At 35.6% G+C, this 13875-nt stretch overlaps 1 protein-coding gene across 3 annotated transcripts in view; it reads left to right on the top strand.

Moving 5' to 3' along the window:
• Positions 1 to 13875, top strand: part of BCLAF3 (BCLAF1 and THRAP3 family member 3) — a 61897-nt gene that overhangs the window by 42114 nt on the left and 5908 nt on the right. For 2 of the 3 annotated variants that reach the window (XR_010919119.1, XM_067545011.1), the window contains 2 exons: positions 5647 to 5742; positions 11123 to 11278. Coding sequence is in view for 2 of the 3 variants with exons in the window: in XM_067545011.1 (XP_067401112.1) it covers positions 5647 to 5742; positions 11123 to 11278 (252 nt within the window). In the remaining variant the exon portion in view is untranslated. The remainder of the gene's footprint in view (positions 1 to 5646; positions 5743 to 11122; positions 11279 to 13875) is intronic. The other variant, XM_067545012.1, reaches the window with a different exon arrangement.

Raw genomic sequence — 13875 nt, 5'->3', positions numbered from 1 at the left:
ACTATGAAAGAACAGCCGCTGAATAATGCAGGGCATCCTGAAGGAGAGAGAACCAGCCATGTGCTAGCTAGTTTGAAGACATGATTCCTGACTCAGTTTGCAATCTAGAATATGTCAGCAAAAATTAGAATGAGTTAGTGCTAGCCAAATGTTTTAAGGGAGTTAAAAGAGCTTATAGGAACGGCACTAGAGCATATTTTACCAGTCTTTATTTAGTCAGAGCACCCAGTTGTGACATATTGGGAGATGAACACCCCTTTTTGCCCTTGTCTTGCCCAGGTACACTTGTGCTTCCTTTCACTCTTTTCTGTTTCTGTTGTTTTTTGTCTTTTTTAAAAATGTTTCTTTTCATTTTGCTCCCTCGTCCTCTTTCCCCACTCACCGTATGTTGCTAAGATAACCATTCCTGGCATGTATCATTGTGACTGGGTGGCACATATTTTTGTAGCTGAGCTGAGTGTCATGGGAGAAAATCTTTGCCTGATAGGCTATAGCTTAACCCTGATCTCTCTACAAGTGAGCAGCTATCACAGAATTACAGGCTGCTGCAGGAGCAGGGAGGTAAGATTGTTTTCAAGGAGCCACCTGTAGCTTTATCTTGAGAGTAATTTTGCAGTGTTTGTTAAGGTAGATCCTGAGTCATATAGGTTTCTCAGCATCCATTGCTCTTTGGCCCTGATCCCGTGGAGTAGTCTGACATCTCTTGGGTTGGAAAGTATGGCAGTAGAGAAGAGGGGGGGGAAAAAAACTATTTAAGAAACTGAATGAAAATAAAGATTCCAAAATGGCTCTAATATTAAATTCCTTTTAAAAAAGATCTGCCTTCAAGAAAACCTGAGAAGTTTACACACACACAGCGAGACGATGTTATACAATTTTTTGACAAAAAGCAAGTAAGGAAGTGCACTAAATATGAACATACACAAATCATCCAATCTGCATAATATACATTCTATGCTCTAAGGGAATTTGTAAAAATCCTGAATGACACATTTCTGAAATGTCATGGAAAACTGGATATGTGCCAGATTATTAGAAAAAGCAAAGGTAGTATTGATCTTCAAAATGAAGAGTGATCCTAGCAATTAACTTACTACCAATTCTATCTTTAGTAAAATAGAAGAAATGTTAAGAGGAAACATCATGAAGTATCACAAGGACAACAAAATCATGGACAGTAAGCAGCATAGAAAACTCCACTAAAATAATTTTTGACAGATATTCTTCACTGCTAATTTAGCAAGTCACTCAAAAAGTAGGGGAAGGGAATTTGTAAGATTATATTTGGTTTTTAGTTTCCCACAGAATCCTGCTATCAAAACAAATTCATGTGGCCTTGGATATGAACATTGTTGCATGGATTGAAAACTGGAGGCAGGACCATTATAAAAAAAAAAAAGACCATTAAATAGCAGTGTGTCAGATTTGAAGGAGATATCTTGTGGAGTACCACAGATATTGATGTTGGGTCCAGTCTAACCAAATATCTTCGTAAATGATTGAAAACTCAGTGTATGTTAATGACACTAATAAAAAGGTGTGGTTGGTGGGCGAGGAGTTGCAAACAGCCACAAAAAGAAGAGAGAATAAATGGTAATTTGATAATGAAATGACCTAGAAAGAGATTAAAAAGATGGATAGAAAATAATTCCATGAGATTCATCTTGGAAAAATGCATCCTGACATACAGAGAGGAAATGCAGATATGGGAAGGAGAAACCTGAAATGTTGAGACATGAGGGTTTGTGAAAAGTAAATTAAACATGAGATCATCTTGCAATATGTCAGCAAAATAGGCCAGTGTCTTTGAGCTGTATAACTAGAGATCATGTTATGGAATAATAAGTTTACAGAAGTCAGAATGGAAGAGTATTGGGAGGGGAGCAGTGGTTGTATTTTTACTCCAGCTCTGCTCACAGTCATAAAATCGTTTATAACCTGAATTTAATCTAGAATTGTAAAAGGTGCTAAATATTTGTGAAAACAAATTAATCCTAAAATTGTGTGAAGTGTCCCATATAATAAGAAACAAAACCTTTAAATAAATAAATCCAAAAGTGCAACAGATAAATTACATCCACATGAATCCCTTTAGGCTGGCTCAATTTTGGTGCTGATTAAGGAATTCATCCTGGGTTCTGCAGAATTGTATTTTAACATATCAGTAAAATCATAAAGTTTAGAGAAAGAAGTGGAGAATCAATTATGCAGTGAACAGCTGGCTAGCCTTTGTTTGAGGTGTTCAGCATATAACCATTTTAAAATGACAAAACGTAGCCTTAACCATTCCCCTTTTAAGTGTATTCATTTTTGTTGACAAGCGAGAAAATTGTACCAGGGTGCAGATTTCCAAGGGCAAGCATGACAGGGAGGCAAGGCTCTAAGAATAGTATTTTAAAAGAATGTTTAAGTAATGGCAGAAATAAGTCCCTGAAGCTATTCAAAATATTTTAAATTAGACTGGATATCCAGCTTTTATGGTCTTGCATGGATATTTCTGCTTAATTTTTATATATTCAGAATTAAAAATATTTTATGGTTAAATCATGCTTATCTGTCTCTTCAATAAATGGTTGGCTAGGGTGCATATATAGTATAGAGGCATTAAAGCAGCAACTGATATTTGAAAGATTGAAATCTGAGTGGTGGGTTGTACTGGATATTAAGAGGCTGCTTGAAATGAAATCTGAGAGTATATTATATTTATATATAAAAATAATAAAATGATTGTCATTGCTACAACTGAAATACTACTAGAAAGTTGATGTAAACTCCATTTGGTTATAGTTTGTCAGTTTAAGAACAATAAATGTCAGGTAGTTTGGGTCCAAAATTTAACATAGTTGCAATATTAGATCAGATATGTAGTCCATTTAGTTCAGTATTATGTCTCCTGACAGTAGCCCCACACTGTAGTTTCAGAATAAGGTGTAAGAAACCTGATAGTAGGCAGATGCAAGGTAACCTTTCCCTCATGGTAGTTCAAACTATGAAACATTTTATCTACTTTCCAATACTCTCTTTGTTAGCATTAACTATTATAACTCTAGATATTCTTGATATCCATGTAATTGTCCAATCTCTCTTTGAATCTTTAAGACTTGGCTTCAATGGTTCTACTCTCATTACAAGTTACATTTAAAAAAAAAAAAAGCTGACACCTTTTGATTTCATTGAATGCCCCTGTATTCTTGTATTATGAGACAGGAAGAACAGAATCTTCTGATGTTCCTTCTCTATACCATTCATCATTTTATATACTTCTATCATGTTGCCTTTTGTTAATCTTCTTTCTAAGGTAAACTGCCCCAGTTTCTTCAATCTCTCTTCATAAGAGCTTTTCCATGCCTTCAATCTTTTTTGTTGTCTCTTCTGAGCCCCCTCTAATTTTGTAATATCCTTTTGAGATGGGGTAACCAGAGAACATAATATTGCTGATAAGGCTGTACCGCTGTTGTATACATCATTATAACATTTTCCCTATTATTCCCTATTTCATTCCTTATGTATTCATGTTTGCTCAATATTCACCTGCAGAGGTCTTCACTGAGCTGCCTACAATGAGGCCCACGTCCTTTCCTGAACTGAAATAATTAACTTAGAAACCTGTAAGGAGTACAAGTAGCTTAAATTTGCCCCTCTAGTGTGCATTTCTTTGCATTTATCATCACTGAACTTCATCTGCCCATTCACTTGTCTTGGGTTAACACTCTCTGAATTCTTGTCTAGAATTGATCAACCTAAATAACTTTGCCACCTGCAAATTCTGGTACTTTCCTGCTTCACCCTTCTTTTTAAATCGTTAATAAATATATTAAACACCACCAGATTTAATATAGTACCTTCAGGCACCCTGCTGCTAACCTTTTGACATGATGAAAACTAATTACTTATTCATACTTTGTTTCCTGCCTCTTAGCCAGTTTTTGTTCTATGACAATACTTTGCCTTTCATTCCATGACTACCTGGTTTCTGTAGCCTCTTGTGAGAGATCTTGTAAAGGCTTTTTGAAAGCCTAAATTTTCAAATGAATCTCTTAGCCACTCCTGTATTTCTGTTTTAATAAAACACTTGAATAATTATCTTTAAATTCAAATAAACTTGTCATTGAATTTAAAACATTTTTTTGCAGTATTTGCAGCCTAAAAAGTAGATAGTGCATGCGAATCAGAAATAAACTGTCAATTTTTGTTTTTATTATTTAAGTTGAGTGAAAAGTAAAAATCTAATTTTAATGAAGGAAAAGAGAATAAATTCAGATTTTAATTTTTTCTGTTCTTAATGTAAGATGTTGCTTAAACAAGCAAGACTCTCTTAAATTATTAAACACTTATTCTTTTCAAAGTATCTTCCTCTAGCTTTTTCAACTAATCTTGTTCTATTCCCTTTCATTCTAATGAAGCAGATGGCCAAAATCCCAGACACAGTGCGGTGAACTGCAAATGTATCATTATTAGACTGTAACACATGGTTTGTTGTATAGATATTTTTTCATGAATTTTCTTTAGAATAGTGTATAAGTATTTCAAAGATTAAAAAATACCTTTAAAATTGTTAATTACATTTGAAGAAATAGTAGTTCCAATGAATTCAAAACTTGTAGGAGTATTAACGTGTATCATTAAAGAAGTATTAAAAATTATGTTGAATTTTCAGTTGCTAAAAAATCTTAGCATTATTTAAGCTCTGTCTGCATGAAGCAATAATTTCTATAATACATTTGTATTTGTATGTATATTTGACATCCATCTGGAAGATGGATTTATATATGAAAATATACATGTCGTGTTTAAAAAAAAATGTACGAGCTCCAGATAACTGTGCTGGAAACTATGGGAAAAGGGTCACAATGCACAGGTAAAGCAGTGGTAGGCAGGAGTATTGCATGTAATGGAGGCACTGCACTGTTTTATGTAACCAAGGCTGCTTAATGTAGATACACTCAAAGGTTGCAGTTACAAACAGTTCCAACGTCACTTAGTTGTTTCACTTGCTTCTGAAATGGTGCATGTCTCTAGGGTAGATGAGCCTCTCTTATTGCTAGGTACCAAAATCAAAAAGGATGGAGAATAGTTGACCTTGTGGACAAATCTAATGCAATTCTTAAATTGGTGTTCAGTGCATGGGTACTACACTAATGAGTATGCTAGAAATGCACATAGCTGCTTTAAAGTACACTGACTGGTAATGATCCTGAAGGGACCATTTGCCAGCAGAGATCTGGTTGTGTCCCTCCTGTTCCTGCTCCATACCCCCGCTGAAGAGGGTTGGTGTAGGAGGTGTACGAGGTGAAGGGTTGGTGTAGGAAGCTGTTATGCTGGCCCTGTGCCAGCTGATGAAGTTCTGCCTCACACCAGAGTAATCCTCAGTTGAAGAGATCTGGTCGCTTTACAGCCCATAGGGACCATATTCTGGAATGGGACCCTGTGTCCTTTCAGCTGTGGGAACTGAAATCAGTTTCTCCAACTTTGACTCCAGTTCAAAAGGCAGTATACTGCTGCAATTTCACTAACTTAATACATCACAATTATAATCTTAGGCCAAAATATGTACAGTACAAATTAGCTTAATCTAAAAATTGTCCAGGTTTCACTGAAATGATTATTTTTAACATTGTTAAAGTAATATCTCTGCCATGTTCCTAGAATTCTTATTATGCTGCAAAAACAAATGACGTATTCACTCACAGACCATTTGGAGGACATCTTGAAAATCCAAGACCATTCAGAAGACCCTTTAAGGTATTGCTTGACTCTTGCCAAATGTGTCTGTTGAATCAGGTTTCATTTCAGGTTGTTGAGTTGTGATTGAGGCATGTTGTTCTAAACAGACATGTTAAGGGTGAGATTTTCAAAAACGGTCAGCATTGGCTGAATTCTGTTCCCATTGAAATAATGGGGGGTTACTTTGACTTCAATAGGAGGAGAGAGAGTTATGCCAGAACTGAATATTTGAAAATTCCACTTCTCCATCCCTCCCCCTGTAAAAGCTGGAGTGCTATCATATTTTGGAAGACTAAGTTACTAGAATTTGGCCTCTCCCAGGTTGGTAGGAGAGCTGACTTTTTCAGGATTTAATTTTAAATAACATCATTAAGGAAGAAGGCAAGTAGTTGGTTGAAAGGAGAGTAAGGCAAGGAAGGAGGGAGTGGCAAGATCAATGGGCTAGTCTTGGACAATAGGAGGGGAAAAATAACCTTTAAGAATCAAAACTTCAGGAAAAATGGAAGATTAACAAAACATCTGACCAATAAGGAGGCTTGGAAAGATTTTAGGGTTTTTATCAGTAAACGTTGATTTCTCCATACACATACACAAACTAACAAAAAATATTTGTATCCATAATAGAAATTTATGAATAGGTAAAGTAAGAAAAATGCTGCTTCAGAACATAGAGTTTGATTTAAGGATATTTACTGTGTTTTTTTGACATGTGATGTTGACAATTTGTTTTAACAGTTTAAAAGCTTTAACTTTTTGAATCACCATCTACTGTTATGGAGAGAGTCAGGCAATAATTATTTAATAAATTCCCACAACTGTGAAAAATTAACAATTGGGGGGGGGGGGGGGAAGCTTAAATAAACATTGATACCTGTCAAAATTTATTTAAAAAAAAAAAAAAAAAAATCAAATTCTGCCAAATCTGCCTATAAGGAAATACCTTACATGAATATGTTCACTTCTAATTTCATTATTTTGTTTGGACACTGTTCCATTGAAAGATTTTTTTAAACTAAACCTGGTGGAATGTTGTGCTGTCATAATGCTACATGAAAAATTTAGAGTATTTTCCAAGTTTAAGAGAAAATGTCACCCCTTTTAGTTGCACTTCCACTGCATTCCATTTGTATTTTTCATATAAAATTGCCTTAAATCTATATAGTGACTTCCAAATAGTAATCTTTTTATTAAATATCCCATATTTTGCTGTTTTATATTTTCTCATTATTCTATTTGATAAGTATTTCTTTTAGGCTTTTGTTTACAGGAACTCTAAGATGTAAGAGAGCCAGCAAAATCACCCTATTCTGGGATACTGCTGAGGCTTTCCAATGCATCTTAACTATAAAAGGCACCCTGGGGTCAAAGTCAATTAAATGTGAAACAGAGGTCACTTGTATCTCTTCCTTCCTGCTGTGCATGGCCCCAGTTAGGTCCGTTCATAACAGGAAAGAAAAACGCTGATCAAATCTGGGTCAACCCTCTTCTAGTTTCCCATTTAAAAGTGGCCTTGGTATAAGGCAATTGGATCACTGACCCTTGGTCCAGAATATCTCTTTTCTCCATGAGCCATGTGAATGGTGCAGATGTAATCACTGTTAATCCACCTCTTCCATAAAACACATTTCAGATAAGCCACCAAATAATGCTTGATATTTTACAAGGTTGTTGCGAGGATTAAAATATCTTGTGTAAGGTAGGTAGGCTTTATTCTCATTTTATAGATCGGGAATTTGAGGCAGAAATATTATGACCATGTACATACAGGTAGTTGGCATGAAAGCCTAAATTCAGATTTCAGACTTTTGATTAAAATAATGGAACCATCAGATAGAAATCACTTTCAGGCTTTCCTGTTCTGGCTGGTGTGTCTTCCTCTATATCCTATTACTAAATGCACTTAGCCAATCAGTCCCCCAGATAAAAACAAAAACCTTTCCTCAAGATAAAGTTCATAGTGTTGTAAAACTAGCCTTTTTTAGGTATTATCACTAGTTAACAGGTTAAAAAAGTCATCTTACACTAAAATTACATTAAATAGAATATTATTTTGGGATTCTTTGGTGTACATCTTGCCATAATGGCACTTATGTCAGCACCTCCTGTCTTTTGCCAGCACACGGAGAGTAGGTGGCTTTTTTACATCAGGCTGATCCCTGCCTGCCATACCAACTGTTTGGGGCTGTTGGCACTTGATGTAATTTAAAGCAGTCCAGAGTCTGGCTTAATTCATGTCAACCTAGAATTCTGCACAGGGAACACAAAGGTGAGCTTTAAGCTAGTGTTGCATTCATGCATGCAACCTGTGCTGTGCACCATTGTGCTGCAGCCAATAATCTCTTCCCTTATGCTTCAGTATCACTATGGGTAAACACCATATGCAGCAACACTGTTTTTGCATGTGTGAAAAGCAAATGGATTATGGTTGCCATGGGAAAAGGGATATTACTTTTTTACTTAAAATTCCTAACCTAAAATGTAATCAATTATTTTTGCATTGAATTTTCTCTTGTATTGCGTATAATTCTTTCTAATGTTGTTGAAGTTTGATTGCATTCAGTGTACCAGAGATGGTGATTTGACTGCTTTCTAATGTTAATATATATTTATCAACCAAAAGGCTTAGGCAAAATCTCTTTTCCCTGGTGTCGGAAACAAGTTCTGTTGAGTCACTAAGCAGAAGTGTTTTGTTCCAAAGATTTTAAAATTGGTTGTGTTAACTTCTTTTTTAAAAGAGTAGCACATTCTAGAGACTAGTTTTATACAGGGATACCCAAAGATTTTAGGTTTAAAAAGCTGTTCCTTTGACTTAGTGATTCACAGTGCATCCGAGGAATGAGGGTAATCAGTTAAACCCACTTGATATGTTTATTATTTAAATAAAATCATTATGTTGGAATTCTGATGACTTCAATAATTATTCATGTTCTACAGTCATGGCTGTATGCCGGGGTAGCTTAGATGTGTATGTTGTTTGGTTTGTAGTCTTTGTTTTTAAAAATAAAATATTTTGAAAAGCAGTATTACTTCACTTATGAAGTGATTTTAGAAAAACAATATTAGCAATGTTTGTAAAATAGTTTTAATTGATTATTAAATGAAATTTAGAACCTTAGAATTGTTCCATGTTTCAAACTGAAACCTCTTCAGATTTTCCAAATAACTTGGAGCACTGGAATAATTTTGTAGGCAGAATCTATTTAAACTGCATATGTTGGTCTTTGAAGAGTACTATTATTTTCGAGTAAGCTACACTTTGGAGTTGTGGAATTTGACACTGAAAATGGTGGTAGGTAGGATCTAAACACATTAGAAATACCAAAAATATATAGTAATGTGTCTACCATTGCAGTGTCTTGTTGCCAAATAGATTCTGGTTAGATTTATCTACAATTGACTCTGCTCTTCATCAATATTGTCTTTTTGTTTTTTTTCTTCCATTGGTGTGTGGGTAATGACTGCCTTAGTTAAAACATAAAACCTATGAGCAGGCCCATTCCTGTTCCCTCCTCCTCCTTACTCTATCCCTTCATTGGCTTATTCCCATAGAAAGGGGGACAGACTTGGAATCATCTTCCTAACCACTCCTGCTAGGATGAAGAGCAGATGGTGTGGAAGGAGAGGGGAGCTCAGTAACTTCCTCTCAAGTTGGAAACAGTAGTGATGGCTGTTGGAAAGCCTTGGGGCCTCCCCTCTTGTGGTAGGAGGCAGATATCCGCTGGTGTACAAACTCCCCCACACAGCAAGCACTGCTTAGTGCGAGATGCCTGCCAATTGACAGACAGGCAGCCCATGCACATAGTTTAAGGGAATCTTGGTTTTTACCTTGCCAAGGTTCAGGGGCTTAATTTAGAATTTTTTTTTAAATTTCAGTTTCCCCTATTGTGGCAATGTATTTGCATAAAGGATGGTAATTGCATTGTGTCCTCAGAACTGTCAGGTTTCTGATCTCCTGTATGAAGTTTAGCATGTGGCAGCTATCTGCCAAGAATCCTGTACCTCCAACTCCAATAAGCTACACCCTGTACACTAATGCATTCATCTTTCCTGGTGCATACAGCTTTCTCAGTATATCATGGATGGATATGGGGTCTTTGAAATAGCAAAAGACTTCTAGGAGTTTGTATAAAGGAGCTTCTCTCTTGTGCAAACCTAGTTTAGCTGCATTCTGCAAGTTTAGTGAAAAACTGGTACAAAATATATTACGTATGTGTAGCATGTGATATTTTTTTCCAACTCTGTCAGATTGAAACCAAATGTTATCAGAACACTCAAAAGCACTTTTCAGTGAGGGCTATTTCCATGACAAATTTCAGCTTTCTTCTTTTAGCAGTTAAAGCTGCTTATAAAAGTTTACAAACTATTATGTGGGGAAGGTTTCTGCTTTTCCTTGTGTATTCTCCTTGTATTCAGAAACCGCTTGAACGATTTATTAAAACTCAAAATCACTTTCTGGCAAGACCAAGTTTGAAAATTTCAAACAAAATGTTCAAACAATCAGAGAAACTACAATAAGTGAAGTTGGAATTTTTTTATATTAATATTCTTATACCATACGTTAGTGTGGCATCTGAGAAGTATGGAAAACTTAACACAAACTTAATTACAGTGGACACTGCTGTTCCTGCTACATGTGTTGTCTGTCCACTCTCTCTAGTATTTATAGTGCCACTGACTTTCTGTTGCTGTTTCTCTGTGGCCTTTAGGCTCAGTCCCACCTCAAGTAAGTTTACAATAGCCCACTGTGGAGGTGAAGGAAGCATAGATCTGTGCGTAGGTGTTCTTCCTATGGTTTTAAAGACTAAAGTGATTCCAGGTAATGCCATCTAGTTTGATATCTTACACTCAACATATGCACCAGAGACAGCTCTTGGATGCAGTCCTGGTTCCTTTGAAGTCAATGGGAGTTTTGCCATTGAGTTAATAAGGTCAGGATTTCACTTTTAAAGTTTACTTATTATTACAGCTGTTTATATAGATATAAAGCTACACACACACACACTCAAAATGAAGCTTGTATTTCCCCTTCCTCCTCATTTAATGCCCACATTATACAACCTCTTTAGTGCTCATAATTTTTTGTATCAAAACCTGTGCTATGAAGAAGATAACTTGAACTATTTTGGACTGTTGCCCAATATGTACAACATGGCAGTTCTGTGATATGAACAGTGAATGCGAGTGTGAGATGTATTAAATAGGAAGCAAGGAAGAGGAATATGCATTGATAAATTAATATTACTTCAGTGGTTCAGTATTGTAAGTTTTTGTGTGTGTAAAATTGTGTAATTGTAACTTTAAAATAGCTGAATACAATAAAATACAAAAGGCCTTTTTTACCAGAGTTCTGAAATTTGATCATTTTGTCCTTTTTTTTTTTCTTTTTTTTCCTCTACAGAGCAACTTTACAGATGGTCGATTGCAACACAATTATAAATCAGGCTTAGTACAGAAGGGTTTATATATTCAGGCTAAGTACCAGCGGTTACGTTCTGCTGGTGTAAGGGGATTTACCACTTACAAATTCAAAGAGGGATTTTTGAGGAAAGAAAAGGTGAGTTGGATTAAAATTAATTTCCCCTAATTTTTTTAAATAAAATGTATCAAAATGATCCACTCCTATCTGATCCACTTGGAGTTGTTTGTTTAGCTTGTGTGGAATTCTTTGGAGTACTGAATTGACAGTCTTCTCCCCACTGTCCCATCCCAGGAAACTTGGTAACCGATTCTTTTGGTTAGCTGTAGGTCAGCTATGGCCTCTTACATTGCCTCTCTTCCAAAATCTGAGTTTGGATCCCTTCTGCTGCTCAGCTGAGCTGATTTTCCATCTATAAATGGGGAAGCTGGTCCTCAGTGTTTGATAACATCACAGCTTGATGGATTACAAGCCCCAATTAGCTGAAGTCTATTTTGTGTCCTTTCAAACAGTTGGTTAATTAAATTCTATTGTATGAATGTGTGCCCTTTTTCAGTACATTATTTAAGGATCCAAGCCAAATATTCAAATTAAAAACCTTCTGATTCATATTTGTTGGAGTGCTATTTTGACAAGCAGCGTACAAACCAATGCACGTTTATGGATACATCCTTTGATGCACTGAGAGATATTGCAGGCAATCCTTGTGCATAAAAGGGAGGGGGAATGGACCCCCTCCCCCCAATCTTTAGCCATGCTAGAAGCTGGGACTGGGTGATTGGTGAATCACTCAAAAATTGCTCTGTTCTGTTCATTTCCTCCAAAGCATCTGGCACCAGCCACTGTTGGAAGACAGGATACTGGGCTAGCTGGCCCATTGGTCTGACTCAGCATGGCCATTCTTTTGTTCTTAAACTGGGAGTCTAAAATATTTTCCTGCTTGTTTATAAACTTGCTTAATTTTGCAACTATTTTTAAAAAACTCAAATGAGAGGTAGGCACTCTGCAAAGTCATATGCAATAACAGTATTAATTAATGGAGAATTGTTCTGGTATCAGTCCCTGATCTGGTGGGGTCTCCCATCAGTATTAGTGTAACTTTGATAGGGCACAGTCTGATACAGTTAGGAGTATCCATATTTTAATAATTTGTTTGTGGGGTGCACAGGACAACACTGTTGTAGCACCATGATGGAGTATAATGTTACAGCTGATATAGAACCGTATCAGGAGTCCTAAATATTGTAAGGATCAGTAACAAACAGGATACTTTTCAGTATTATTATAGCATCCTAAAGCCCCTATTTGAATTGTCTCAGCATAATGTAAGGTGTATCCCGTTTCCTGTTTTATAACCACAGTGTCTCATCCACATTAAATATTGTTAAATGTGCCAGACAAATGTGTTCAGCATGGTTAGACTTGTGATGTAGATAAGGTTTGAGAGTGCTGCAAAGGCAGTACACTACTTCTCTGAGGGAACAGGGGGTGCTTCTCACATCACCAAGCAATAACAATCCTGACCTTTCCTTTCTAAGATCTCTGCTTGCTAGATGGAAAAAGAAAATGACAAAGATAAATTCAGCATTATCCTGTATTCTAAAAATTATAAACTTGTATTATAATAAAAATATACACTTGCTTCACTATAACAACATGGCAGTGACATCTGTTTGCTAAATTTCCTAATGCTATTTTATAATTGGATGTTAGAAATCCTTGTCTAAATAAATAATCTTAATAAAATCTGGCTGCCAAAGATTACAGCCTGAATTGTTAATCAGTATAATTAAGATTTCTTTTAATATTAATTTTATAACCAATAAAGAACTCTAATACCTCCCAGTACAAGTAAAAATAAACCCCATTTAAAATTCATGATGTAACCTTTTTCTCCGTGTGCCACTAGCAGTTTAGAAAGCCTCTTCATGGCAATGTGGTGTTCATTTCAGTAGTTGATATATTTCTACCCACATAGTGAACTTGTTAATCGGGTCACAATTGGTATGATTTACATGGATTCTTTAGAAACTGCTAATCTAACATGTACCATGTTGAAAGCTGATTTTTAAAAAAAGAATCAAATGTCCCCACTTAAATTATACTTTGATGTTCGAAGAAAACAATTTAAATTTTTTTGATCTAAACCATTTTTCCAAAAGCTTTTATCTGAAACAAAATTCCCAGTCACGTTTTATTATGGGTTGATAATCAATAGTTTTAATAAATAGTTTGTTTTCAAATCTAGCAAGTCAAGAAATTACTTATAACAATCTTTAATATGCTTAGGTTTTAATCATATATGAACCCTTTATAAACTATAATGTGCTACTAATATATAGGATAACCAAATTCCATGTCAGCCAAAACTCATCTTAAATATAAATCTACACATTCAAAACAATAAAATAACTGTTTATTCACCATGTTAGTCAAAATATTTTCAGTACATAGTTTAACAAACTTTGATTTGCTAGAATAGGTACTTTTCAGGTTTTAAGAGTGCTTCTTTCTAATTAGTGTATTAAAACTGCTTTTGTATGACCTACCTTCCTTCTAAGGAATCTAAGGGGTAAGCTGAAATTCCCTGCCTGTACTGGTGTGCAGTTATTCACAAGAGTAGTCCAACTGATATTAATGGGAATGCTTGAATGAGTAATTTCTTATCAGTATGACGAAGGGGTTCACAACCTAGCTCTGAGTGAACAAAAGAACAGAATTAAGTGTTTGTACTC

This window comes from Emydura macquarii, unplaced genomic scaffold (genome assembly GCF_026122565.2).
Source record: "Emydura macquarii macquarii isolate MOO-44397 ecotype Brisbane River unplaced genomic scaffold, CSIRO-AGI_Emac_v2 contig_1043, whole genome shotgun sequence".
Taxonomy (NCBI): Eukaryota; Metazoa; Chordata; order Testudines; family Chelidae; genus Emydura; species Emydura macquarii.
Note: the sequence above shows the minus strand (reverse complement) of the source record. Positions and strands in the feature narration are given on the sequence as shown.